Source organism: Bicyclus anynana, chromosome 17, assembly GCF_947172395.1.
Source record: "Bicyclus anynana chromosome 17, ilBicAnyn1.1, whole genome shotgun sequence".
Taxonomy (NCBI): Eukaryota; Metazoa; Arthropoda; class Insecta; order Lepidoptera; family Nymphalidae; genus Bicyclus; species Bicyclus anynana.
Window position 1 is genome coordinate 8,544,748 of NC_069099.1, and position 27,320 is coordinate 8,572,067.

The window sequence follows — 27,320 nt, forward strand, 5'->3', positions numbered from 1 at the left end:
TACTGAACTTGGAATTTGGTAAAACAATACTGTTGGGTATATCGAAGGACCGTAATATTATATATATGTTGCTGGTTCAGGGGTTGCGTTCAATACCTATAGTTGTGATGAAATCTGCAATTACCAATAATTGACTCACCCAGTTGACCGGCAGAAAAATGGCTGGAACGTCCAATGCTTCACTGGCGGCGGGATCCCTTTATATGCACGGCACAAAACATCACCCAGGGTGGTACAAAGTTCAGTTTTCACGGAAAACAGCGGTAAAAGAGTTCTCGAATTCTAGCAAGCTGAGGCGGTTACGAACCGGCTAGCATTCAGAGTGGATTTCGTACTATGCCGACGGTGGCGACGCGTGCGTCGATTAATGTTGGCGGCATTGGCGAAACTAGCCAATCGCAAGCCGTCAGACGGGCGGTAGGTTCAATATTACCAATTGCAGAAATCAAAACAACTACAGATTAATAATTATCGAACACCCCCTACCGAAACCATATAAAAAATGGTTTCCTTCTAAAAATTGCCAAATAAAGACAAATAAAATTAAAATAAATACATAAATTAATATAAGCCCTACCGAAATATAATTATATACATTAATAATACAAAAGGATTATAATATACAAAATAAATATATAAATTAATTTACATAAGGTAATGGGCTTAATTTATTAACAGGTCGTTGCAACCTATTTTTCTGTGTGCGCAACGTTACGCAGCGCACAATGCCATCAGGACCGGGATGCAGTTCCTCAATCCTGCCTAATGGCCAATTACATGGTGGAGCATTATCGGTTTTAATAAGAACCAAGTCGCCCACGTTAAGGTTTCCCTTAGACGTGAACCATTTGGCTCTTTGTTGCAAGGTATTTAAATATTCCTTGCTCCATCTTCTCCAGAATAACTGAGAAGCTCTTTGAAGATACTGCCAACGTGACAGTCGCGTAATAGGGACTTCTTCTACATTATATTCCGGCACGGCCGTGAGGCTTTTCCCGATTAAAAAATGACCAGCAGTTAATACATTAAATTCGCTGGCGCTGTCGCTAGCTGGCAACGGACATAAAGGACGCGAGTTTAAAATGGCTTCAACTTTACAGATTATCGTGTTAAGTTCTTCAAACGTTAAAGGCTTGTCTCCAACACAACGGACTAAATGATACTTAGCAGCTTTTATGCCTGCTTCCCAAAGACCTCCCATATGGGGGGCGCTTGGTACATTAAATTTCCACGAAATCTGTCTTTGAGCGCATCCATCTGTTATACTTTCATTATTGCGTAAAAAATTTTGAACTTCCGTTAAATACTTGCTAGATGCTTTCAGATTCGAGCCTTGGTCAGAATACAAGGTTTGACACAAACCACGGCGGGCGGTCATTCTATCTAGGCAATTTAAGAAACATTCAGCTGTCAAAGATGACAAAAGTTCCAAATGTACGGCTTTGGTAGAAAAGCAAATAAATAAGGCTAAATACGATTTGGATACTTTAGCATTTTTACGCAAGCTCTCTTTAATTTGAAAAGGTCCACCTAGGTCGACACCTACAGATTGGAACACTTTATGAGGTGCAAGTCGAGTTGGGGGCAGCGGTGCCATTTCAGGTTGTAAGAGGGACGGTTTATTTTTGAAACACACCTTACACTTAGCTAACACTGATCTAATTACTCGACGAGCGGATAAGATCCAAAAGTTTTCGCAAATAATACTTTGCAACGTCCGCGGTCCAGCGTGCAAATATTTTTTATGAAAATATTCAATTAAAAGTCTAGTAAATAAACTATCCTTAGGTAATAAAAACGGATGTTTCGCATTGTAAGGTAATTCTGAGTGAGGGATACGACCCCCTACCCTGAGTAAGCCCCTGGAATCAAGAAAGGGCGCTAACTTTTTAAGCGAAGGAATAAACTTAATATTTTTTGAAAGTCGATCTATTTCATCGGCAAAACTAGCCTTTTGTACCAATCGGATCAGTAACTCTTGAGCTGCAGTTAATTCGTCAGTAGTTAAACAAGTTGATTTTACAGAGGAGGGTCGCTTGTTACGCCATCTAATAATCCATGCGACGACCCTTTGTAATTTCGTATATGACGAAAATCTTTTTATAAGATCCTCATAAAATTCCGTACTTGTTTCCGTTGGTGAATTAATAATTAATCTATCAGAAAATAAAGTTTGACAAATTTTTAATTCCGGAGGATTCGATTCCGTATCCGGAATAAATATCGAAATAGGCCATTCACTGATAGGCTGGTATAACCAATCAGCGCCATCTAGCCATCGCGAGCGCATCGCGACAAGTTGCGACGGCAGCGCTCCTCGCGAACAAATATCGGATAAATTATTTTCGCTATTAACATGACGCCATAGATGCGAAGGTACGACCTCCGTTATTTGTGTAACACGGTTACAAACAAACGTTTTTAATTTATACGCCTCAGTGTGAAGCCACGACAATACGATTGTCGAGTCAGTTAAAGCGATTATTCGAGTTATATTGATTCGCGTAAGATTATCACAAACGAATTTTAATAATTTGCTAAGTAATACAGCTCCCATGAGCTCTAGACGTGGGATAGTCAAAGGTTTAACTGGCGCAACCTTTGATTTTGCGGCTGCCAGGCAGACCTTAACGTTACCTAACTCATCGCGAGAGATAACGTACAAGCAAGCAGCGTACCCGCGCGTCGACGCGTCGCAAAAACCTACCAACTCGCATTCCGTTTGTCCGGACTGCAACATGTGCCGGGCAATAGGTATTTCGGCTAAGCGCGGCAGATCTGCTATGTACGAAGACCAACGTTCGCCTATTTCGCGTGGTAGTTGGTCATCCCACCCTATACCTAATTTCCATAGCTCTTGCATGATGGATTTGGCTAAGAAAGTGCACGGGGCTATAAAACCTACAGGATCGTAAATTGAAGCTAACAGTTTTAAAACTGAACGTTTAGTTAAAACTGGATCCGTTTTATTTATAGAAAAAATAAAATTATCTGTCAAAGGTACCCAGGTTAGACCGAGCACTTTAACATTGCATTCATTACCGTCTTTTATAAAGTTCACCGGACATTCCCTGTGATCGGTAGGTACGCGTTGTAATAACTCGGCGTTGTTACTTGCCCACTTTTTTAAAACAAATTGACCACTTTCAAAAATACCTAACAGCTGATCTTGCAGAGCACAGGCTTCTTCGTACGTGTTACATGAATATAAAATGTCATCCATGTAAACGCCTTCCCTGATCACTTGAGCAGCCAATGGGAAACGTTCCCCTTCGTCACGAGCTAATTGAAGCAAGGTACGAATGGCTAAGAAAGGTGAGCAACTAAGTCCGTAGGTAACAGTTTTTAACTCGTATTCTTTAATCGGTTCAGCAGTAGATGAGCGATATAAAATATGTTGATAACAACGATCGGATTCTTTTAAGAGGATTGCACGGTACATTTTACAAACATCGCACACGATGCAATAATTAAAAAGTCTAAAATTTAATATTATTGCCGAAATATCCCGATAAAGATTCGGTCCCGTTAATAAAATATCGTTGAGCGATACACTAGTATTATTTCCGCGACATGAACCGTCAAAAACTACTCTGAGCGGTGTCGAGGTTGAAGTAGGTCTCAAGATATTATGGTGAGGAATAATATATTTACTAGGCGCCGAGCCGCTGTATAGTTCCATATGACCGAGCGCTTCGTATTCACGCATAAAATCATTATATGCCTGCCGCAACTCCGGTGTGCGCGCGAGTTTACGCTCAGTCGCGAGCAATCTACGCTCTGCGACTGGCCTCGAATCGCCCAACGGCGGGTGACTCAAAACGCGCGGCAGCGGTACCACGTATCGCCCGTTCGATTCTCGGGTGTGCTCTTTTAAAAATATATCCTCGGCTAACTTATCGAGAGGATTAATAGAGGGTGTGCACGGCACTTCCTCTATGGTCCAAAAGGCGCGTAATGCCTGGTCAAGGGACTCATTATCCGAAACCGATAAAAAATAATTTTGAACTGTTCGTTGATCATTGGAATCAAGAATAAGTTTCCCACTCACTACAGACCCGAATATAGTATCGATTACGCTAGGTATTTTTTCATTAATAAATAACGGTTGGCTTTGTATTATTTCGGACACAACATCGTTACCTAATAGCATATCGACACGAGCTCTTTTATAAAATTGTGGATCCGCTAAATTAAAGCGGGTATATGAAGAAATAACTTCGCGCGGGAAGTTGACGTTAGGCATGTCATTAGCCACTTTCGCTACTACCACCATGTCAACGGACAAAGTGGGACTGTCCTGGAACTTAGATTTAATAGCACAAGTTACCATACCTAAATTTTTAATAAATTCTCCGCCAAGGCCAGATATCGTAAATGGACACTTTTTTCGCGGTAAGCCCAAACGTTGAGCACATTCCGAGCTAATGAACGAAGTCTGAGCTCCGGAATCTATGACTGCACGGCAGTCGTGTAGTAGTCCAGCAACATCTTGAACGTGAGTTCGCGTTGTCCCTAAGACTACCCCGTACTGATTATTGGATGCCGAATATAAGGCATCTTGTGTCGCAGTCGGTTCGCTCACGGAGCTAGCCGACACGAGCGCTTGATGTGCTTGCGACGTCGAGGGTTGCGTGGATGATTTCAACGGCACGGCCGAGGTCACCTGATTCGCGCTTCCCATATCTTTGTGAAGTAGGAAATGATGGGGAGCCCTACACACCCCACAGGTCCAGGTACTTCCACAACTATATTTATCATGAGCTTTTAAGCAATTGACACAAAGTCTTAAAGAATTGACACGGTCAATTCGTTCATCTACAGATAATTTCCTGAAAGAATCACACCTATATATCATATGATTTTGATTACAATGGGCACATACAAATTTATTTTTATGTTCCTCACTCGTCTTACACACGCGAGAGGAAGTGAGCACCGATTTAGAATTCATTCGCGTAGGTACGTTTGGGGATGGTTTTGAAAAATTACTATTTCCCTGTCTACCTTTTTGAACATTACTCGAGAAACTAGGAAAAGTATGATCAAGAACTTTAATTTGTTTATTTACAAAATCAATTAGTTCATTAAACTTTGGAATAGATTTTTGGTCCCGACTTTCTTCAAATAGTTTTCGAGTATGAGAATCTAGACCCCGTAACGCTAAATGACACATAAAAAAGTCATCGAGATTTTCTATGTCCAACGCTTGTATTGCCTTCAAAGAGTGGTCAAAAGTTTCTATAAACACAGTCAGATTTGCACTAGTGTCCCTTTGTAATGGTGTGAAATTCAACATCTTTTCAAAATATCTACCAGCTAGTGCACGATTGTCCTGATATTTTTCGAGCAAGCTTTGCCACACTAGTGGATAGTTAGCCGCTGTGATGGGCAACTTTTTAACAATGTTAAGTGCATTGCCTTTAACGCATGATAACAAATAATGAAATTTATCAATATCTGAAAAGTCTCGGCTATGCACCAACGAATCAAATGTATCGTAAAACGTTGGCCAATTTTCTATGTCCCCATTAAATTCGAACAACGTAAGTTTCGGCAGTGATGGCGTTGACACGTCACACTTCTTTTGTGTACTAGTCTGTAACTTACTTTTATATTTTCGGGCAGTTACGCTACATAATTCATATAAGGTATCAAATGCGTCCAGCTGTGCAGTGGACATTTTTGCACTTGGCTTAAGCTGAATTTCAATTTCGAGAATCTCCATAATAGTATTTTCGAATTTGGTTTTAATACTATCTAATTCCGAGTATTGAGCCACGAAAGTCTGCATTTTATTTATATCGTCTTTAATACCTTTTGAGGAATCGATTAGTTTTTGCACTTTCGTAAAAAGATAATCTCGTTTGAAATTCAGAGTTTTTAACTTTAATTCAAGCATTTCAGTACGCGTGGGTTCCGCCATCTTTGAACGGTATGAAATTTATTACTGCAAAACGTTGCACACACAAGAAAATTGCCTTTTTAATGCTTAAATATATATGAAAATACAATAAATATTGATAGATTGGATAAAATATGAATAAATATACAAATAATACTTGCAAATTCAATAAATATATACGATATATTTATGACTTTGAGGTTATGCTATAGGTATTTTACACAAATAATAATGATAGAATCGGCTCGTAAGGCCAGAAATGTTGGGTATATCGAAGGACCGTAATATTATATATATGTTGCTGGTTCAGGGGTTGCGTTCAATACCTATAGTTGTGATGAAATCTGCAATTACCAATAATTGACTCACCCAGTTGACCGGCAGAAAAATGGCTGGAACGTCCAATGCTTCACTGGCGGCGGGATCCCTTTATATGCACGGCACAAAACATCACCCAGGGTGGTAAAAAGTTCAGTTTTCACGGAAAACAGCGGTAAAAGAGTTCTCGAATTCTAGCAAGCTGAGGCGGTTACGAACCGGCTAGCATTCAGAGTGGATTTCGTACTATGCCGACGGTGGCGACGCGTGCGTCGATTAATGTTGGCGGCATTGGCGAAACTAGCCAATCGCAAGCCGTCAGACGGGCGGTAGGTTCAATATTACCAATTGCAGAAATCAAAACAACTACAGATTAATAATTATCGAACAAATACATAATAAGGTACTTTAGTTAAATATTATGGTTAAACTTATAAGATCTTAACATTGCGAACACCACGAGCGTAGCAGAGGATTAATCAATGTTAAAGGAATTCCTTAACCCTATACCCGTTGATCACAAGTCCCGGGCTCTGCTCGGAGTTTTTCTCTGCCACACGGTGGACCCAGCACCCACCACGGTAAATCCATGAAATGGTAACAATATAAGTATGTCTCATAACTTGATAATCACTAATTATAATAACGTTACGGAACCCTCTTCTTGCGAGTTCGACTCGCACTTGTCCTATTTTTGAATTAATATCAATAAAGTTTTATTTTTAGTTTACTAGTCGCGATCGTGCAATGCTAAAACGCAAAGTTAATAACGTATACCTAGCTAACAAAAAAGGAACCCAATTTGTGTGTACTTTACGTTACTTATAATAACTAAATTGATTCCCGGGTGGTCGTTCCATTAATGTTTCATTAGATTACTCGGTAAAAACCACAATCTCATCGCACACTACAATGATGGGCAGGTTCGTATTATCATTTTGCGACTTTCACGTTTCTGCAAAGACATTGTTTGTATTGGGCTGGTTGGTTGACTTACAGTTCTTATAGACACGGGTTGCCTTGACTGAAGATCATATTAATAGTTAAACCTAAACGCAGTTTGCACCACACTCACTCACTACTCTACTTGACACATACTTTACATCACTTTACTCATACGCTATTCTAGTCATACTTTTGTTATCAACCCATATTCGGCTCACTGCTGAGCTCGAGTCTACTCTCACAATTAGAGGGGTTAGGCCAATAGTCCACCACGCTGGCCCAATGCGGATTGGTAGACTTCACACATGCAGAGAATTGAGAAAATTCTCTGGTATACAGGTTTCCTCACGATGTTTTTCATTCACTCTACACATACTTTACTCACAATACAATAACACAATACAATACAATTTATCGTATGTCCCACTAAAGTGTCAGGCCAAAAAAGGGTAAGGAGCGTAGATCCACCTGATGCTTCAAGAAAGGTACGCTTAGAATATCTTTGACTTTATAACGATTATAAGGAGTTAATTAATAAGGTTGGTAGTACTAAGATATACTTCCTTCCCTTCAGACCTTTGACTGGTGGGAGGCTTCGGCCGTGGCTAGTTACCACCCTACCGATGCCGTGTAGAAACCGAAAGGGGTGTGGACTCCTAGTTAGTGGAAGTTAGCCCGCTTCCATCTTAGACTGCATCATCACTTACCATCAGGTGAGATTGTAGTCAAGGGCTAACTTGTAAAGAATAAAAAAAAGACAAAAAAAAAAAAGACCTAGGACAGTGAGAATTTAAGGTAAGTTTAACGGCCACTCAACTCGGACAGGATAAAAACACAGACTCGCTATTATTATTCAGACTATAATATAACAAGCTTTTCTTTTTTCTAAGGAATTTTCAGTTAAATTCTAAGCCTGAAGTTAGTTAATCGGTTGTGTGGGTACATTTGTGCCTCGGTAAATCGCCATCGGTCCCGATCATTATAACTTCTGATAGTGATCCTAAATTTTATCTTCATCCACCAACCCGTATTCGAGCTGTGTGGTAGGTCAAAGCGTTATATTCCCTCTCCTAAGGCCTGGCGGGTTCTTAAAATGGGCTAATACTCTAAGAATAGCACAATTTAAAATCCTTATCCTCGGATATCATGGCAGTAAACGAGGCCAATAATGGTTCTATGGAAGCAAAATAAAAGTAAGACACGCCATTTGCTACGAATAATAGAAGATGAACAAGCAAATCGGAAATGAAATTACATTTGCAATTGCTTTCTTGAAGTGAAGCTTTTTATAAATTCGATTTCCACTGCTCACTAGCGCAGCACGCTAAATGTTTTTACCAATACCGATTCTTCAATGTATATCGTTATTATTTAAAAGACATTTATGTCACAAATTATTGGCTGCAGATATAATGCAAATAAGCTTGATAATGATACTTTCCAATAGCTTTATTTGGTCCGGATACCTACTCTCTCTTATCCAATTATTGGATCGAATTTTCGTATTATACGCATTAAATTTACTAAAACTGGGAAATAAATTAATTCATCCTATTCAATTCAAATTATTGTATTTCAGATAGAGCAATATTTCGTAAAAGAGGTAAAGTTTGTGGTGATCTACTGAACCGATTTTATAAATTCTTTTGCTACTAGATTGCCTCGTTATCTGCGAATGACATAGGTCATATTTTATCCACCTGTTTTCACGGGAACGGGAACTACCGGTTGAAACAGCGGGGCGTCGGCTAGTCATAAGTATGAATTTACTTGAAACTATACTTAGTACATAATTAAGAACTGCCTTTGTTTGCCATACGTTGATGTTGACTTATTGTAAATTACTATCTCCTAACGTACAATGTTGCAAAATGTTATTTATTCATTCGATTCTGAACTTTACTGCATTGGTGTTAAAGTTCGATTGCTTGGGTGTGTATAATTTCATCAAATTGACGCGAAAATCACGAATTATTGAAATTATGGTGATGATTACCACTCGAATCCAACAATCGTGGTGTCCTAACGGTACTGCTAGTTACCGACGCCCGGACGGGGTCGAGATTCCTTTTGACGTAGAACAAAAGGCAACCAACGGTCATAATGGGCGACATCTTTAGTAAAGAACATCAACGAACCTGCAGTGTGTAAAAATCGCATGAAAATCTCTTTAGTAATTTTTGATTTTGGACATTTAGACAAACTGATCGTATCGACATAGATAAAAATATTATGCCCTATCTACCTTAAGGAGTCATTGTAAGTCTTTATTGAAAGAAAATGATTTTTATAGTTTGTATGATCTGTACGAGTAATGGCTACCCTAGCCATGAACTTTGTGCGCACCACTACCAGTAAATTATGTTCATCGGTTTGCATTTGTAGTACGTAACCACTGATAAGGAAAGCAATGTTTTTACATGCAACTAATTAATCCCGAAACCTATTTTTGCAATGTAAATTAAATCTCGAGATTAATTAAACATTTAACACATGATCATTATCATTATCAACCCATATTCGGCTCACTGCTGAGCTCGGGTCTCCTTGCAGTATGAGAGGGATTAGGCCAATAGTCCACCACGTTGGCCCAATGCGTATTGGCAGACTTCACACACGCAGAGAATTAAGAAAATTCTCTGGTATGCAGGTTTCCTCATGATGCTTTTCCTTCACCGTTTAAGATACGTGATATTTAATTTCTTAAAATGCACACAACTGAAATGTCGGAGGTGCATGCCCCGGACCGGATTCGAACCCACACTCTCCGGAATCGGAGGCAGAGGTCGTATCCACTGGGCTAACACATGATACCATGACATGATATATATGTATTTGTATGCAAACCTTCCTCTTAATACATTTTGTTCTTGTAGCATGTAGGTTATTACAGTGTAAGGCTTATACCGTGTGCTTGAAAATCTTGGTTTATAATTATTTTTGAGTCCTAACGCGTATCCGGTTTAGCTTCGCTTTGACTTATGTACGCTTCTTCCCTACCCTACCCCTACAACCCTACCAACCCTAAACTTATGCAGTAATGTTTAAAAATACTCAAATTGTAATCTTGTCGGAGCAAAGTATATACTTTGCTTTAACAGTAGTATTGGACTGTGTCATCTAAAAACTTTAGATATTATTAACTATAAATGACCAAATTACAGTGTTCATAATACATTAATAAATACCATCTGTATAGTGTACATAGACAATGAGAAATCGTGACTATCGGATCAATGAAACGTACTGTGTCGTTCGAGACTTATTTTCTTAGAAATAAGGTATTCAGTTAGTTTGAATAGTCTGAAAGGCATTGCACGTTGTAGTATGAAAGAAATACGATGGATTGTTAAAAATAATGAGATCTGCTATATGTGCAATCGTATTGTAGTACGCAAGTTTTGTCCTGCGAATTCGCATTTTGATTCAAGATGTGACGGAAATTTTTGTTTCCTCACGATAGGCAGAGGTCCAAAGATAAGGATCAAATTTTGTCAAATTGTACGATACAGCGAGTTTACAGTGCAGAACATAAAACACTTTAGCTGTGTCTATGGAGTGTGTGTGTTTGTCAGTGTGTGTGGGTGTACATTGGAACCATCACTTTCTATATCTAATTTGTTCTAACATTGTTATACAAGTAAGGAATAATGATAAAAAATCGTTAAACATTAAAAAATTATATAACCTCGTATCGTTCATATCATTATACTAATTCAAAAACTCATTTCAACAAGGTACAACTAATTTCTACGGTGACAAATAATCGAATTATGATTTGTAGTAAAAAATTAGCACAATTTTCTTCTCCGCCACTCGGTTATTTTGTACTGAGGAGGCGTTTTTTCGTGCGCTGTGGTAATCATCACAGGGAGTTAACGGGAGGCGCGAAGTTTTTCTGGCGTTTGTCACGTCATTAGTGATTCGTCATGGTAGACTGAGAGCCTGTGATAGCCAGACATACTTCATATTAAGTCTCAGACTAATTACATAAGGACTAGTTCATTATCAACCCAAATTCGGCTCACTGCTGAGCTCGAGTCTTCTCTAAGAATGAGAGATGTTAGTCTACCACGCAGGCACATTGCAGATTGGCAGAATTCACACACGCAGAGAATTAAGAAAATTCCGATTATGGCGGTTTCTTCACGATGTAACAACTAAAAGTTCAGTTGTGTGCATTTTAAGGACTAGTATCGCACCCACAACCACCCACTTTGACAACAAGCTTACGAGTAGATTAGGTAATATATTTATATTACTTAGTAATATATTAATATTACCAAATAATATATTTATTTTAAAAGCATTTTCTTAAACTAGAAGTTGTTGACCGTTTTTTACACCATTCAACTACACAAAAAGGTATTTTTACTGAGCTCTTTAACCGACGAACGCGGTTACAACTATGAAACATCGATTCTATAGATACTGTTTTTATAATCGCATTAAATCATATACTTTGACTTAAATACGCTACAGGGCATTTATATATTTGCGACACTGCCATGGATCGCTCAAAAATGCTCTATACTAAATGGCACGAAAGAATGACGTCATTGCTTGACGAGATCATTTAGTTGTATGACCGTTCAAACGAGATTTTTGTTATTTGTCCATTTATGTTTTACGAAAAATTTATGAATTTTCATCTAATTACAATAAAAGATTTTTACTTGATTTTGAAATTTTGTAATGTTATTTATATTATAAACATTCAGACAATCTTTTTTTATTTATTATTTAGTTCATATTGACCTTATTTACCCGAAAGTCTCATAAAAATTAATAAAACATTGTCATCATCCCTATCGGCATTAGGTATAGTAGAAGTATGGGCTGATAAACTTGAGAAAAAACAAAATTCCTACAATGAGGTAAGTCTGGCTATTGCGGTCTCTCGGTCCAAGACCGGTACCAACAGGGCTGATTTGACATCGCAATTGATTACGATTATTGTAAATCTTTTATATTCTCGTGAAGCACTTCTAACTACCTCATTGCTATACTTTCTATTACTGTATTACTGAGGAGGCGTTTTTACGTGCGTCCATGGTAATCATCGGAGCTAACGAAAGGCGCGATGTTTTTCAGGATAGAAGCTTCTCGTGAAGTACATTTGTGACTACTTCATTGGTCATGAGATCCTGGTTTCGTGTCTATGTCGGGCTGTGAAATATTGCATTTTCTTTCTATCGGAGTTGGAATATTGGTGATATTGGTTTCGGTCGGTTAACATGCGATAGAGTCAAACATTATTCTTGCAGCATGGTGGGTTTAGACTGAAAATCACCTTAAGGCCTAGCCTGAGGCAGTAGACTAATCAAGATATTTTAATTGGTACTTATTTAGAAAATACAAAAATTATATTGTACCCAAAAATATTTCAGAGTTTTTGCACTTATCAAATAAATGAAAACAGCCTTACGAGACATTACAATATAGACTGAATATCTTTGATACCTCAACATACTCAGGTACATTTGATATACCTGATTCTTGGAATTTCCACATAATCTTATAATATATGAATCAGACAAAAGAAACAGTTGTATTATAAATTCTGTTACAATTTTCCATTGCTCTAGTTTCCAATTCAACACTCAACCTCAGGCTTGTGGTCAGTACGTTACTGTTCGCGATAGTTTTCCTATGGGAATGGGATTGCAACTCGAGAAGCTGCGTTGTTTATGGCCTCGGATCTCTGCTACGTTTAAGATTTATTCTAACCTTTCCACCCGTGGGAGATACGCGGAACGATCGATGGGTTGATTCCCAAATTTTGCTGAAAATTCGTCGTTGTTATCGATCATTTGATTCCCATTGTGTTAAGTTATATAATTGTTTTTATTTTTATCATCATCATCATCATCATCATCATATCAGCCGATGGACGTCCACTGCAGGACATAGAACTTTTGTAGGGACTTCCAAACGTATTGAGATATAGATATCATACGAGCCGCCTGCATCCAGCGAATACCTGCAACTCGCTTGATGTCGTCAGTCCACCTGGTGGGGGGTCAACCAACACTGGGCTTTCTGGTGCAGGGCCGCCACTCCAGCATCTTGGGACCCCAACGACCATCGACTCTTCGAACTATGTGCCCCGCTCATTGCCACTTCAGCTTCGCGACACGTTGAATTCTGTCGGTGAATTTAGTTCTTCTGCAGATAGTCCTATGATATCGAATCAGAAAGGACTATCTGAATCACGCAGAGATAATCCTAGCATAGCTCGTTCCATCACCCGCTGTGTGACTCTGAGCTTTCTTATGAAGCCAGTGAGTGACCAAGTCTCGGAACCATAGGTCATCACTGGCAACACACACTGTTCGAAGACTTTTGTCTTCATAATATTAGTATTATTATTTAAAAAGTTTTGTGAGGTTGTAGGGGGTAATTAATCTCTGGATCTACTGTAACGATTTTGAAAATTCTTTTACGAATAGAAAACCACCTTACGTGTGAGTGTCACAGGCAAACATTTTTTCTCTGGATTATCACGCGAACGGGAACTACACGGGGAGTCTGCTAATATAGAAGGAATAAGCCGATTCCATTATAATACTACTATTATCTGTCTACGACTTAGCATGGATTTTGTTTTGCTTCGATGCTGTGGCTCGAATGAAAAAACCGATCCTTTTTAATTTGATATTAAATTAAATTATTCGGTTGTTCGTCTTTGCACGCCTGAGTAAAAAAGTATGTGCCTGATAGTTTTGCTAACTTTTTATTGGCAGGCGTTACCATTTTCATACAATCTCAGTGATTGTATTCTGTTAATTATAAAGCGGAACGATTTGACTGTTTGTTTGTTTGCATTGAATAGGCTCTGAAACTACTAGACCGAATTAAAAAAATCTTACAACACTATGTGTGCATGACATCATGCCGATCGCGACCAACACACGATAATTTTTATCGGACGTTATACCGTTAGTGCTGCAGGCATGTGAGATTACTTGATCGTCAGTGACTGGCATTAGAATACTACATTATTCCTGATGAACATAAGATATACGAGTATTTTATCCCCGTTTTTTTTCCTGAACGGGATCTGCGCGGGTGAAAACGCGTGTTAGTAAAATATAAATTAGTATATGAATATATCGCTCATTTGCAACAACATTGACATTTCTCAAAAACTACTGTTTTACAGGAGAGCAATTTCAATGTTTATAATTCGATTTACGGGAGAAAATCTTAATTTTTGTTGGTTTTATATATTAAACATGACAATGTGATTATCATTTTATATAATAAAAGTATAAAACTTTAAGTTTCATATTTATTCAAAGTGATACGAAGGTTTTTGTGACACCAGGTATCACTAGTGTCATTATTGCAGATAAACAAGATATTTTTTTTTAATTATGTAGGCTTATGACGCTATACACGATAAAATTTTCTTCTTTTGGAGTCAATAGTTAGTAATTATCACAAAAAATGCCGATATAGAAAGAAATATTTATTGACGTTTGGAATAAAGAAAATCAAGAACACAGTAGTTAAAAGTATTAAATCTGTAAAATCAACAATTGGCTTACTTCTAACTATCGTTATTATTACAGGAATGGCACAAAGTAAAGAGACACAAGTTCCTAAGTCATAAACTCTTCTGTTGGCATTCGACTCGTCCCAAACATAACATTCTACCTTGTTAGTTTTTAAATCACAAATGGTAAAATTTAAAACATTTAACTTGCTTAAGCTTTTTATTCTCAACATAATTGTTTTTCTTTCAAATGGTTCTCGTGGTCATCTTTCCTATTAATGATTTTAAACTTATTTCGTGGTTGTTCATTATGAATGTTATTTAAACGGTTTAGAGTCCCGTCGTGACCACGATCCATGCAACTGGGTCGAAATATCGACAATAAAAATCTCGTCGTTTTATCGCGGTATGTACCCGTTTAAATAACATTCATAATCTTTCCTATTTTTTTTATCATCCGTATAAATGGTATATTAAACTCCTGGGTAAATATTTTATAAAATTTAACATAATTCCCATAAGGCTGGTTCTTTTGCTTTTGAGCTTCAACATAATTACTGTAAATATGACTTATTTTCTTACTTCCGTCTATGAAAACCCTTGTTGTATTGACTATCGTTTAATGGGACTCTATTTTTAGTATAGCCTTTATATAATTTCGTATGATGTCTCCCTTTATGACGTCGTCCAGTTTTGGGTGATTGTTATGTGTTCCTCATTATCATCAGCGAATATATAATTGGCCAATAGCCTGAAGACAAACGTCTTCGAACAGTTTAGCTTTTTAATCACATTTCTCCGCCAACTTGCTTCATTTTGCTTGTTTTCTTTCTATTTTAGCTTGGACTTGGAATATTTCGTGATGAAGTTGATGGAATGGAAATTAAATTCTCTAATAATAGGTTAAAAAACTACTTATTTAAATCACTTCAAGTATATGTATAAAACACTAACCCTCACAATAAGTATCATCATGAGAGTCTATCTGATAATGAGCTGGACGACAAATCATCGTCGTTCTCTTCGCTATCTGAATATTACTAAAAATTATGTTAATTTCAAGTTTTAGTTAAAGATATTGTATCCTACAGTCCCAATACTACAGGCTACAATACCGTTCCAGTAAGGAAATTGTAAATTACTGTGATGAATTACTATTACTATTGTGTAGTAAGTACTTAAAACATAAATAAATACAGTGAAGAAGGTACTCACTGATTTCTGTACAACTTCTTATACTTGTGTTTCTTTTATCGTGCAACGCTAGGATTTTTTTACTTCTCGAGTTTCTTGGAAACGACATTGTCTGTTTGAAAATTACATTTTTATTATTAACTAAAACGACGCATAACAATTTATTATTAAAATTCAATAAAAAACTCACTGTTAATTTTATACAATAATGGCTTAATAACAAACATATTTTTGATTTCAATGAATGAAATGTTTTGCTTATTATCAAAAACGACATAATTACTGTTATTATTAATTGTAATAATAATGTTTTCTGCAGTAACGTCATAACACAAAATATGTCTGTACAGATATTATAAATATTTATCTGCATGAAAGGCATATTAGATATTGTGACGAAATGCTTAAAAACATTTATCAATAAAGTGTGTTGAACTTACCTGTAAGAACATTCTAATTCAAAAGATGTCCTCCTTCATGAGTACCGTGTAACCGGCCGCTATTTTACCTCATTCACAACTGAACATGTGTCACTGTTGTCGCGAGCCGCGAGAGTTAAAGAAACAGCGCTATAACGACACTATAAAAAGAATTTGCGCTCCTTTTCTAATAAAAGACCTTAGATAAATGATGTTTTTGCAGCAAATAGAAAATCGAATTTTCTACATAGCTGTATCAATAACTCAATTATCATAAATTTTGAGTTGTGTCTATCTTGTTGCAAATGAGCGATATATTTTTAATGAAAGACAATCACAATTTTGAACATTTATTCATTTTCTGTCAATAATAATTTAACTTATATAATAGCTATACATGAAACAAATAAGGAAGACGTACCGATACATCGCAATGGTTTTACAAACATCAACATTTTTCATATTTACATACATATACAGAATAATATGACTCTTGTCATTAAATAAACATCATTATTAGATGAGGTAGCCCGCCAACCCGCAATGGAGTAGCGTTGTGGGTCTATGCTCCATATGACTTTTACTATAAGGATGCTTGGCCCTGTTGTAAGCCGTTAATGATGATTACATTAGACGCCGTAGTTTTTTGACAGTTGCTAATTATACCACAGGTCAACGCTCTTGGCACGCGGGGCCATAACGCTAGCCATTGACGATCAATTATTCTCACATTTCTGCAGCACCCACGGCTATAACCGATCGTGTATTGGCCGCTGCGTGCATGACGGCTGACTTGTGAAACGTCTTGGCTGCCGTTTGCGCTGCAGAAACGTGAGAATAATTGCCAATGGTTGACTTGATATTATTTTAACTCCGCAAGCATTCCAAATACTTTGTTGAGAGCTTTAAAAATTACTACATCTTGCCAAATGATTATCCAAATGTTACACTGCATGCTAGGAGCATTGACTTGGGATGTAGTGGTAATATTCATACAAATTTTATATGAAGATGGAAGATTGCCGGTGTCTTTATAACATGTGCGCATTAACTTGACACCTGGCTAATAAACATATCCATACAAACATTGTTAGAGCCAAGTGTCAAGTTATTCCGCACGTATGTACTTAAAACTGTTATCAAAGAATAGGCATAGATATGTAAAACATTACACAAGGTTAATGTAATGCGGCTCTCGATCCATAGATTCTATTCTGTAACAAATATCTCCAACAGATAGACTGACAGGCTCAATCTAACATTTTTAATTAAATCTTAAATAAAAACAAAACAATCATATTAAACTATTACGTACACAAAATTTGAGGATTTGGCGGGTTTAATGCCAGTCACACACGATCAAGTTCACCGTCCATGCTGCAGCGCGAATAAGGGTAAAAAAATCGAAATCGTTACGGTTTCGTTGTTTTTTATTTACTGTCGCATCCCTTAGCGCGACACAAACTGGACGGCACTCGTTAATTTATCGTAAATGTCTGGCATAAGAACCGATATCTTATGACATGGTCTCAAACATGTGCTTTTATGCCAACTTTTTGACAAGTGACTGATATAAAAAGTTGACTATAAGAGCACTTGTGAATTAGCCTGTCATGTTTTACTCCCGACGTTGGCTCTTTATACCTCAATTTCTTTGTGTTTTATATTAAACTGCCCTCTAGAATGGAAGACATAAATGAACAAAGGTTTTATGATAAAAAAAAAACTTTTACATAATTAAAAAACGCAACAACTACGCAAGTATGGCAAGTAAATATTTAAAATATGAAAAAAAATATAAAATAATTTAAACTATCGTTTGGAATGATACTTAAACTAATATTTATATTTACAAAATATAACAGATACGATACAATACGATAGGAAGCGCTTTGTTGCAAATTATGTACAAGTTATTTCAACGCTTTTCATTCGTAGGTATATCAACTTTATCAAATGCAGCTAGGATATAAAAGTAAAAAAGTCTTTAATACAGGCTAAAACAAATTAAAATTATGCACACATTTAGAGTGCATTCAAACTATCCATCATGTTATTTGTTGTGTGAATATTGTTTTCTTTAAGCTTCACACTCGAATGTATTTTATACAAATAAAACGTTTTTATTTAATTTGTTTAATATCATTTTCATCATCAAGTTAATCTACTTAACATCGACCACAGATGGTCAAGTATACAGCGCTACACCAATAACCATATTTCGATATTTTTGTATACTTGACCGTCTGTAACCGGCGTAACAGTGATTGTACTGATTCATTGAAACAGCATTGCTGTGTTCCGGTCTGAAGTCTTAATTGAATATCAAAAATTACATGTAGGTACATGAAGTTTAAAACCTATTTTATTTGTAGGATGAAAGATTTTTAAATTATACCTACTAGTCGTTTTACTACGGTAATCGGGATTTTAAATTTAGTATTATTATTTTTTTTAATTTATTTAATATACCGCCCTAGTTTACTTCTATATAATCGCGTCTCTGTGTGTTCCCGAATATTCCAATTTTTAAAGAGAGGTATAACGCGTTATAACGCACCTTATTTGAATGCACCCTAAAAGCGTTGATTATTACAATACCATACAAAAACACTATCACTCAGTACATCGAAATCCTACTTAAAAAATACTATCCACAATCTAGCTCGCAACTCTGTAGCACTATCAAAGGGATGAATTCATTTCGGTGTCCTAATATATTTAAAATTTTGTACTAAACAGGTAATGAGCAAATCATAGAAGCTGCCTAATCGAAACGCACGCACCACTCGGTACAATTGAAGCGATCACAGTATGGGGTTGTGGGATGTTTTTTCAGTCTTTGTCGCCTACGAATCTGTAAGTCTCGGGCGGTGGGCCTGGTAAGCAGTAACCATGATATGTGCGGATGTCCTCAGCTACGTAGGTCACTCCGGGTAGCACTCCTGGTTCCGTATGGTGTTTGGGACATGTGTGATCCCTTGGGCACTGGCAGATGGTGCTCGCGTTCACTTCGTCGATTTGTTCGTGACGGCGCCTCGCACTGAACAACTTGCAGGGCTCTTTGCGGGAACAGCGTAATCTCTGTAATAAGAAAATCATATTTTTAATGAATGTGTAAAATGGAACAATAGGTTAAATTATAAGGTCCCAGATGTCGGACTTATTGTTCTACTTATTCCTAACTTAAGTCACCAAAAGTAGCTTTTGCTTATTTGCTGTCTTTAATACAAAATTAAATAATAATATTAGAGTTTGCTCTATCCCCACATTTATATTTTTAATACATGTTGTAATTTAACGACTATACCTCAATAAACTTTTAATTATATCTACTAGTGGATACTATATATCCTAAATGAAATAACATGAGCTTAGTGAAGATGTTATATGTTTTCATGTTTCTGTAAATCCACTGATAAACCCTTTTAACAGAAACAAAGCAAAGCCAAATTTACAAAAGGACTATATTCAGGACTATTTTCTACTAGTACTATATTCAGAATTTGCCGTCGTTTTAATGATTGCAAATTCTGAATATAGTATTTTCTTTGCCGTGAGGCTTTGCTATGTTTCTGTTCAAAGGATAGTCAGTGAATTTACTGAAGCATAAAAATTAACATCTTCCTTAAAAGCTTATCGTATTTAATTTAGGATATACAGTATCCACAAGTATAATTAAAAGCTTATTGAGGTTATTAAAACGGAAGTTTTCGAAAACGAGCTTTTCCGTTGCAGCGCCACCAAGTAGCACGCAACGGAACTACATAAGAAAACGCAACTTACGCTTTGAGGCGAGCACGCAAACTGGTACTGGTTCCCCTCTATGCCGCTAGGTGTCGTATACGGCAACTTCCTCAGTAGATAAGTGACAGATAACTTTGGACAGTGGCAGTTGACGATCTGCTGGGTCGCATTGCTGTCAGGGAACGAGTAGATGACCCAGGCGGCGTCTTTGAAGTACCGGCACTTTGGTAACCGTTTCACTGGTTCGCAGGTTTTGTATAGCGTCGTCTTGTCTGCTAGCGTGTGGTTGTCGTCGTCTGATAGGTCACTGAAATAGAAGGTTGCGTTTGTTAATCATTTGGGTAAAGTTATCGTTATCAGCCTATTTTAACGGCCCACTATTGGGCCAGGTCTCCTTATAGAAGAGGGGATATGGAGTTTTGACCCTCCACGCTGCGGGTTGCGGGTTAGCGAGCCAAGACGCGTTTAGAACCCTCGTAACTTTAATTTTCAATTTTCGACTTTACTTATTAAGTACAATCATCTCATAACAAAAACTAAGTCTCAAAAATACGTGTAAACTAAGCCTACTTATAATAAATTAATTTTTACTTTAACTTGACTATAGGGTGAAAAAAATAAATTTAACTACCACTCTCCTATATGAGTATTAGGTATGTTAGTGATAATGACTCTAATATATTATTTCTCGTCTCTTCTTCGACCAATCACATTTTTTTTTGTTTATTTAGTAGGTACGAAAAGTCCTCGAACCCTCACCCCAAATTTTTAATCACTGAATTAATATTTTATATAAAAGAAATTATAAGACAGAACAACGTTTTTCGGATCAGTAAGTAACTTTATATTGTTGGTTAGTATATATCAACATCACAAAAGACGATGCAGCGTCAAATTATTGTATTGGTGGAATATAAAATCATTTAATTTAAGAAATACCAATACTATTAAATGTATGTAAATTGCCCATTTTATAGTAATTTCAATGCACCTAAATATGGCAAATTGTTGCGTAGGCGCCAACGTTGTTTTTATAGTCAAACACATAAATGCAATTATTGTAAAGTGTGTAAATTGTGCTACTTGTATTAATAAAATAGCCGATTTAAATGTGTGAAACCTTTAAATATAATCTAAATAACGATTTTCTGTCGAATTTACGTAACCATTCCACTTGAATTCGTTGGTTTCTTTACAGATAATTGCATAGAAACCATGTCCATGTGATAAGTTCGAAATACATATCACACTCCCGGTGCGAGGCTGTCACTTAAACAAAACTAGTGGACGCCTGCGACTTCGTCTGCCCTTAGACCTCTTTAATCCGGCCCATCGCAAAATCCGTTCTTAGTGGATACTTATTAACTACCTCCCTTCCATATTTTAGCTGTGTACATCAATCAGTTTTCGAGATTTCGTGATGAATGACCTTTTGGTGATGGCATTTATATATTAAGATTGCAATTTTACAGGAGAAAAGCATTTAAAAATTTGTCATCTCCAAAAATAATGATATCTAAACATTTAGACAAGATGAATAGTTTTTGCTACAACCTCAACTTTTAACTTTCCTTTGAATTAATATGAAAGCATTATGTTTTATAAAATATACTATACGATTGTTTTAAACCTTCCAACCCCCTCAGAAGTAATTTAATAATAAATTACTTCTGAAGGGATATTAAATCTTTTATAAAACATATAGCTTTCATATTTATTTAAAAATAAGTTAAAAGTTGGCGTTGTAGTAATAGTATGCACTGTTTTGTTTGACGTAAGAAATAAAATAAGTCTAAATTGCGCACCGGATGTGGTTACTAAAAAGGTTAGAAAAAACTTCCCCTATGATTCTTAACACGAGTTTTTGTGCAAAAAGTTTATTACTGTTTGTAAGATCATACGTATTACATACTTAAAAGCAATGTATTTTAATAAAATAAGCAATTAAAAGTAATGTATTCAACTGTTATGATACACCGGTAAATGCAAATCAAACATCGTAACAAAGTGTTTATTATCGCGCCGTTATCTGCCCACGTGGACATAAGGCCTTGCTACCTAAGGATGGTACGCCCACGTGGTATTGTTCAATACATACATACAACTTGCGTATAGTAACCTTCGGGAAAATTCTACAACACCGTAGTAAAGTGTTTCGTAAGTTATCTTTCGCAAATGTACAAAAATATGTTATATCTAAAGACATCTTTACTAATTTTTAATTTAAGTTTTCAATGAATTTCTTATTGATATAAAATGAAGTTCTTCAAAACATAACCTTCGAACTATTGTGATATTCAATTTACAACATTGTCGAAATTCTTACGATCTAGTAAAACAATAAATACAAATTCACTAACTCAAAATGTAGTTAATGAAAACTCTATCAATTTGAACAATGTTTTACACTAAATAGAGAAAAATAACATCGTACCCATATCTTATCTACTGATTAAATTAAAGGCGGTGCTAACCCGAACAGGCTCTTTGAGTTTATTTTGTTTTTTATTGAAAGTTATGAGGTAACAAACAAAAAAAATGTTCGCATCGAATTGAGAACCGTTTCTATAGCTGTTATATAATGTTAAAGCCTCTATAGCTCAACGGTGAAGCGACCAGACTCATCACCGAGGGTTGGTGGTTCGATCCCCGCCCGCTGAATTATTGTCGTACCCACTCCTAACACAGTCTTTTGGAGGGGAATGGGAATATGGCAAATAAAGATAAAGTTATGGCAAATATTTTTTTTTTAAAAAGATGTATAGCTTACCTAGAACAAGGCCTGTGACCCAAACATCGGCACTTCCTCTCGATCCAGGGTTGTGTAGACTCGTATAAGTCCACTTTATTACACACCTGCCGCGGCCTGCAGTCCGGCAAGTCTTCCTCGGATACCTGGAAACACGAATTCATAAATTAATAAACAGTTTACTCAGCCACATGAGGACGAAGGCGTAGACCGTAGACGAACCAAAGTCACTGATAGCTCAGCTAGTCTAGAAGCTGAAATGGCAATGAGCAGGCCACATAGTTCGATGAGCCGATGGACGTTGGAGTCCCAAGGTGCTGGAATGGTGACCCCGCAACGGAAAGCTCAGTGTTGGTCTACCCCGTACTTGGTGATCCTAGGATCCTAGGAGAGGCCTATATCCAGTTGTGGACGTCCATCGGCTGGTAATGACGATGATGTTGATTACTCAGCCAATAATTTTTTTTTTAGTTTTGTATACTTCTTTCTAGATATAGGCCTAGGATACACTTCAGGAAATATGTCTAGATACTCGTAGATCTATAGAGAGACACATTGTTTACCATAACCGACATCCTAAATACCGCTCTTTCTTTTGTTGCATTGAATGGGACAAAACTTTTACACCACTATTGGTCGACAATATACTCTCTAATCACAAGATATGTCGTTGACGAATCCTATATCCTATCCTATGACGGGAGGAGGGTAGTTTACCAAAAGTTGTTACTTTTTTACAGATAGTAATCACTTGTAAATTTGTTCCATGAATCCCGGGCTACTACTGATGTTGAGGAAAAAACAATCAACCATAACAGTAACACGAAGCAGTAGGTACAAGCACTCCTATAATGTGCTTCTGTGCTGGGATCTCAGACCAATTAATGTATAGGACCGGCCTCGCTAGACGTTACTTTTCTGTCAAAGTATATGATCATCGATCTAATGCGGTTATAAAAACTGTCTCTCTATTATCGGTGTTATATAGTTGTAATCGTGTTTGTCGGTTAAAGAGCTCCGTAAAAATACCTTTTTGTGTAATTGAATTGTGTAAAAAACGGGCAAAAACTTCTAGTTAGTATAAGATATATACCAAATCTAAGCTCGTTTTCTTCAGAAAATGACAGACAATTTTGTTCGTGACTATGAGTAAGATACAGGTCCTTCTATAATTGGTCTGAGGCTGGGATAGATGTCAAGCTTCTAATGCCAGCAATTTTACTAGTAGCTATCTACACTTTAGAGCGAAACACAGCCTTGCTGCTTTCCGACCACAATAACTTTATTACAAAGAAACTAAGATTTTCAATGTCAGTAATAAAAGTATTAAAACAACCTTCAAATATTTTTCCCACTATTTAAACAACCACCTTGACTGTTGTATTCGTTAACATTGGTTTAATTTGTTGTAACTATATTTAACTGGAGAACCATGATAGCCCAGTGAATATGACCTCTGCGGGTGTAGGTTCGAATCCAGTCCGGGGCATGCACCTCCAACTTTCATAATGTGCATTTTAAGAAATTAAATATCACGTGTCTCAAACGGCGAAGGTAAACGTCGTGATAAAACCTGCAAATCTGAGAATTTTCATAATTCTCTACGTGTGTGAAGTCTGCCAATCCGCATTGGACCAGCGTGGTGGACTATTGGCCTAACCCCTCTCATCCAGTCGGGCATACTCCGACGTTGTATCACCTGAGTTTTAGCCGTGTTTCATAACAAATTAATATGAATTACACTCACGATAGTTTAAATTCTAAAATGATGAACTAAGTATATTGAATTTCGTCTAGTCGAGTTTGGTATAAAGTTATCAAAATCATTTTTTTCAAAACTCTTTTGTTTGTGTGTGTTTATCAAAGTAACATAACACGACAGTATCATTGTGACAGTGACATAACATCCTTATATTTGACACGCTGTTGCTATCACGTAGAGAAAACAATGCATCACTTTTTTATACATGGAACTTGCCTTCATTGGTTTGCATATAAAACTGATTTGTGCATTACAAATTCAACGCACATCAGTCTGCCTGTATCGCGAAACATCGAAGTAATCAACGTGATTATTGCAATCTTTCAATCGACTGACACGTTAGACGATATATCAGTGGAATAAAAAGTAACAATAAGAACTGATACTACAGATACATATCTAAGCAGTAGGTATATTACTGACATGTATCTTGTGGAAATTAAGCTAACTTATCCTAATAACTATACAAATCATGCCCACTTGGAATGGTGGCACGAATACTGGCTGCATTTCCACGCTGGACAGCCAGGCTGATCCTTTGCGCAAAAAATGAGCCAACCCTTCTAGCCGCGGTGAAATTTTTCGGTTAATTTTTTTGCCACTGCGACTCCATGGCACATGTATGTATCTTACATTTCTCCACACTAGAAGAATGAAAGCCAACATATTCAGAAGTTGTGTTTCTGTAGGTATTGTCTACGAATAAACGGTAGAAGTATCTTTTCTATGCGACGTCCTGTCTGTGCTTCATTATCGATTGACGTGAATAATGAATTAACTTAGCCATACCAATAATAATCGACTTGATAATAAGATAAACTGCACAGGCTACGGACTTGATTTGTTACTTTTAGTATTAGCGTTCCGGTACGATGTCGTGTAGAAACCGAAAGGGGTGTGGATTTTCATCCTCCTCCTAACAAGTTCCATCTTCCATCTTAGATTGTATCGTCACTTACCATCAGGTGAGATTGTGGTCAAGGGCTAACTTGTAAAGAATAAAATAAAAATATATATACACTAATGTAATGTGTCTAAGCTAACCTGCTCTGAACCCAAATTAGTAAAACACACTTTGAAGATTCACACAGAAAACTTAGTTTTTATTAATATTTAGTTCCAGTTATTTGCTTTTTTATATAATATTCTCGAAGTTACAATGCAATCAATCACAAGTTACGTAGTACAGGTGCAGGTGTTTAGCATTGAAAGATTGTCGAATCCGTGCAAATACATCTCGCATGCCGTGAATTACAACCGTGCGTTTCTTATAAAAGAAACATCTTGTGTACAGCGTGGGAAGTTCGAAATGTGTTTGTCGAAAGTGGTTCGCACCTGCCACCTTTTGTGAGGGAGGAAAACAGAAGTTGATTACGCCAGCCACACACGGTCAAGTTCACCGTCAAATCTGCAGCGCGCTTAGGGATGTGGGCAGTGCAGTTTTCGACGACGCGAAGTCTCTGGCACAGTTGCTAGTACTTCTAACATAGAGGTCCTGGGTTTGATTTCCAGCAGCAGCAGATTTAATATTTTCTAAATTTGCTTCGGCTCTGCTAGTTACTGCCCTACGGGAAACGTCAGGGGTAAAATAAACGTGTACCTCTTCCGTAAATAACGTAATCCCGCTTCCATCTTGGACTTTTTGGCTGGTGGGAGGCTTCGGCCGTGGCTATTTACCACACTACTGGCAAAGACGTACCACCAAGCGATTTAGCGTTCCGGTACGATGCCGTGTAGAAATCAAAAAGGAATGTGGATTTTTATCCTCCTCCTAACAAGTTAGCCCGCTTTTATCTTAGATTGCATCATCACTTACCATCAGGTGAGATTGTAGTCTTGTAAAAAATTAAAAAAAAATCTTAGTCCTCTTCAACATACAGGTGGGATTGCAGTCTAACTTGTCATGGAATTAAAATATATATATAAAATAATGTTTATGTGTATTGTTTCGATTTGTCTGTCAGTGCTCACATATCGTAGTGTCGCCGCACACGCCACAACCGCCGCAACCAAAAGCCAAAAACGGCATCATCAGTGACTTCGGTGAGGCTACATAAAATGTATGAAGGTTTTGTGTATATTTGAACGTGTGTGGCTGGCGTTACGGGAGATCATTATAACGACGTCCGAAAGATGTTAATCAAAATGATTGTCGGGGCCAACAATGTATGGAACATGTGGATCCATTCACATCTTTTTATTGCGAAGGACCATCGGTCTTAGGCTTCTTCCGACCGGAAGGCATGCTATTCGGCAACCTGTCTTCTGTGGGAATATTTTTTTCTTTGCACACACTTTCATGCCTACTTCTTTCTTAAATAGAAATAGTCAAATATAAGTTCGTTAGCATCGCTCATTTTTATACCTAATTATCATAATTAACACATTATAAAACACATAATTGTCTAAATAGCATCGTTTGTGCAGGCCGCGTGTATGTATAAAAGGCCGTAATATAAAATGTTTCCATGTATTCTAAGCAAGAAATATTTGTTAATTAAGTATACAGTATGTTTAATGTAATTAAGTAGGTAATTGGCCTCATTGTATGAAAAAAGTTTTAAAATTTTTAGTTATATATTTATTTGATCAACTTTTATTTATTTATTTGACCAACTTTTGCTGTAAGTTATATCGACAGACAGTTTTTTTTTTCACTATAATGAAATTGGAAACAATAATTAAGAAATAATCGCTTGAAATTGGGTCAATAAAAAATATGTAATTTTATCTACAAGTTGCTCTTGACCAATCATTTGTGCAATATATTTTTTTTTATG

At 36.9% G+C, this 27,320-nt stretch overlaps 2 protein-coding genes across 2 annotated transcripts in view; one reads left to right on the top strand and one right to left on the bottom strand.

Moving 5' to 3' along the window:
• LOC112052149 (elongation factor-like GTPase 1) overlaps nt 1-27,320 on the top strand; it is a 183,484-nt gene that overhangs the window by 107,095 nt on the left and 49,069 nt on the right. The gene's annotated exons all lie outside the window — the stretch shown is intronic.
• LOC112048058 (protein giant-lens) overlaps nt 16,620-27,320 on the bottom strand; it is a 31,709-nt gene continuing 21,008 nt past the window's right edge. Inside the window, exons 2-4 of the mRNA XM_024085412.2 lie at nt 22,800-22,924; nt 20,069-20,336; nt 16,620-19,366 (exon numbers count right to left, since the gene is read on the bottom strand). Coding sequence (XP_023941180.1) covers nt 19,118-19,366; nt 20,069-20,336; nt 22,800-22,924 — 642 coding nt within the window. The 3' untranslated portion in view covers nt 16,620-19,117. The remainder of the gene's footprint in view (nt 19,367-20,068; nt 20,337-22,799; nt 22,925-27,320) is intronic.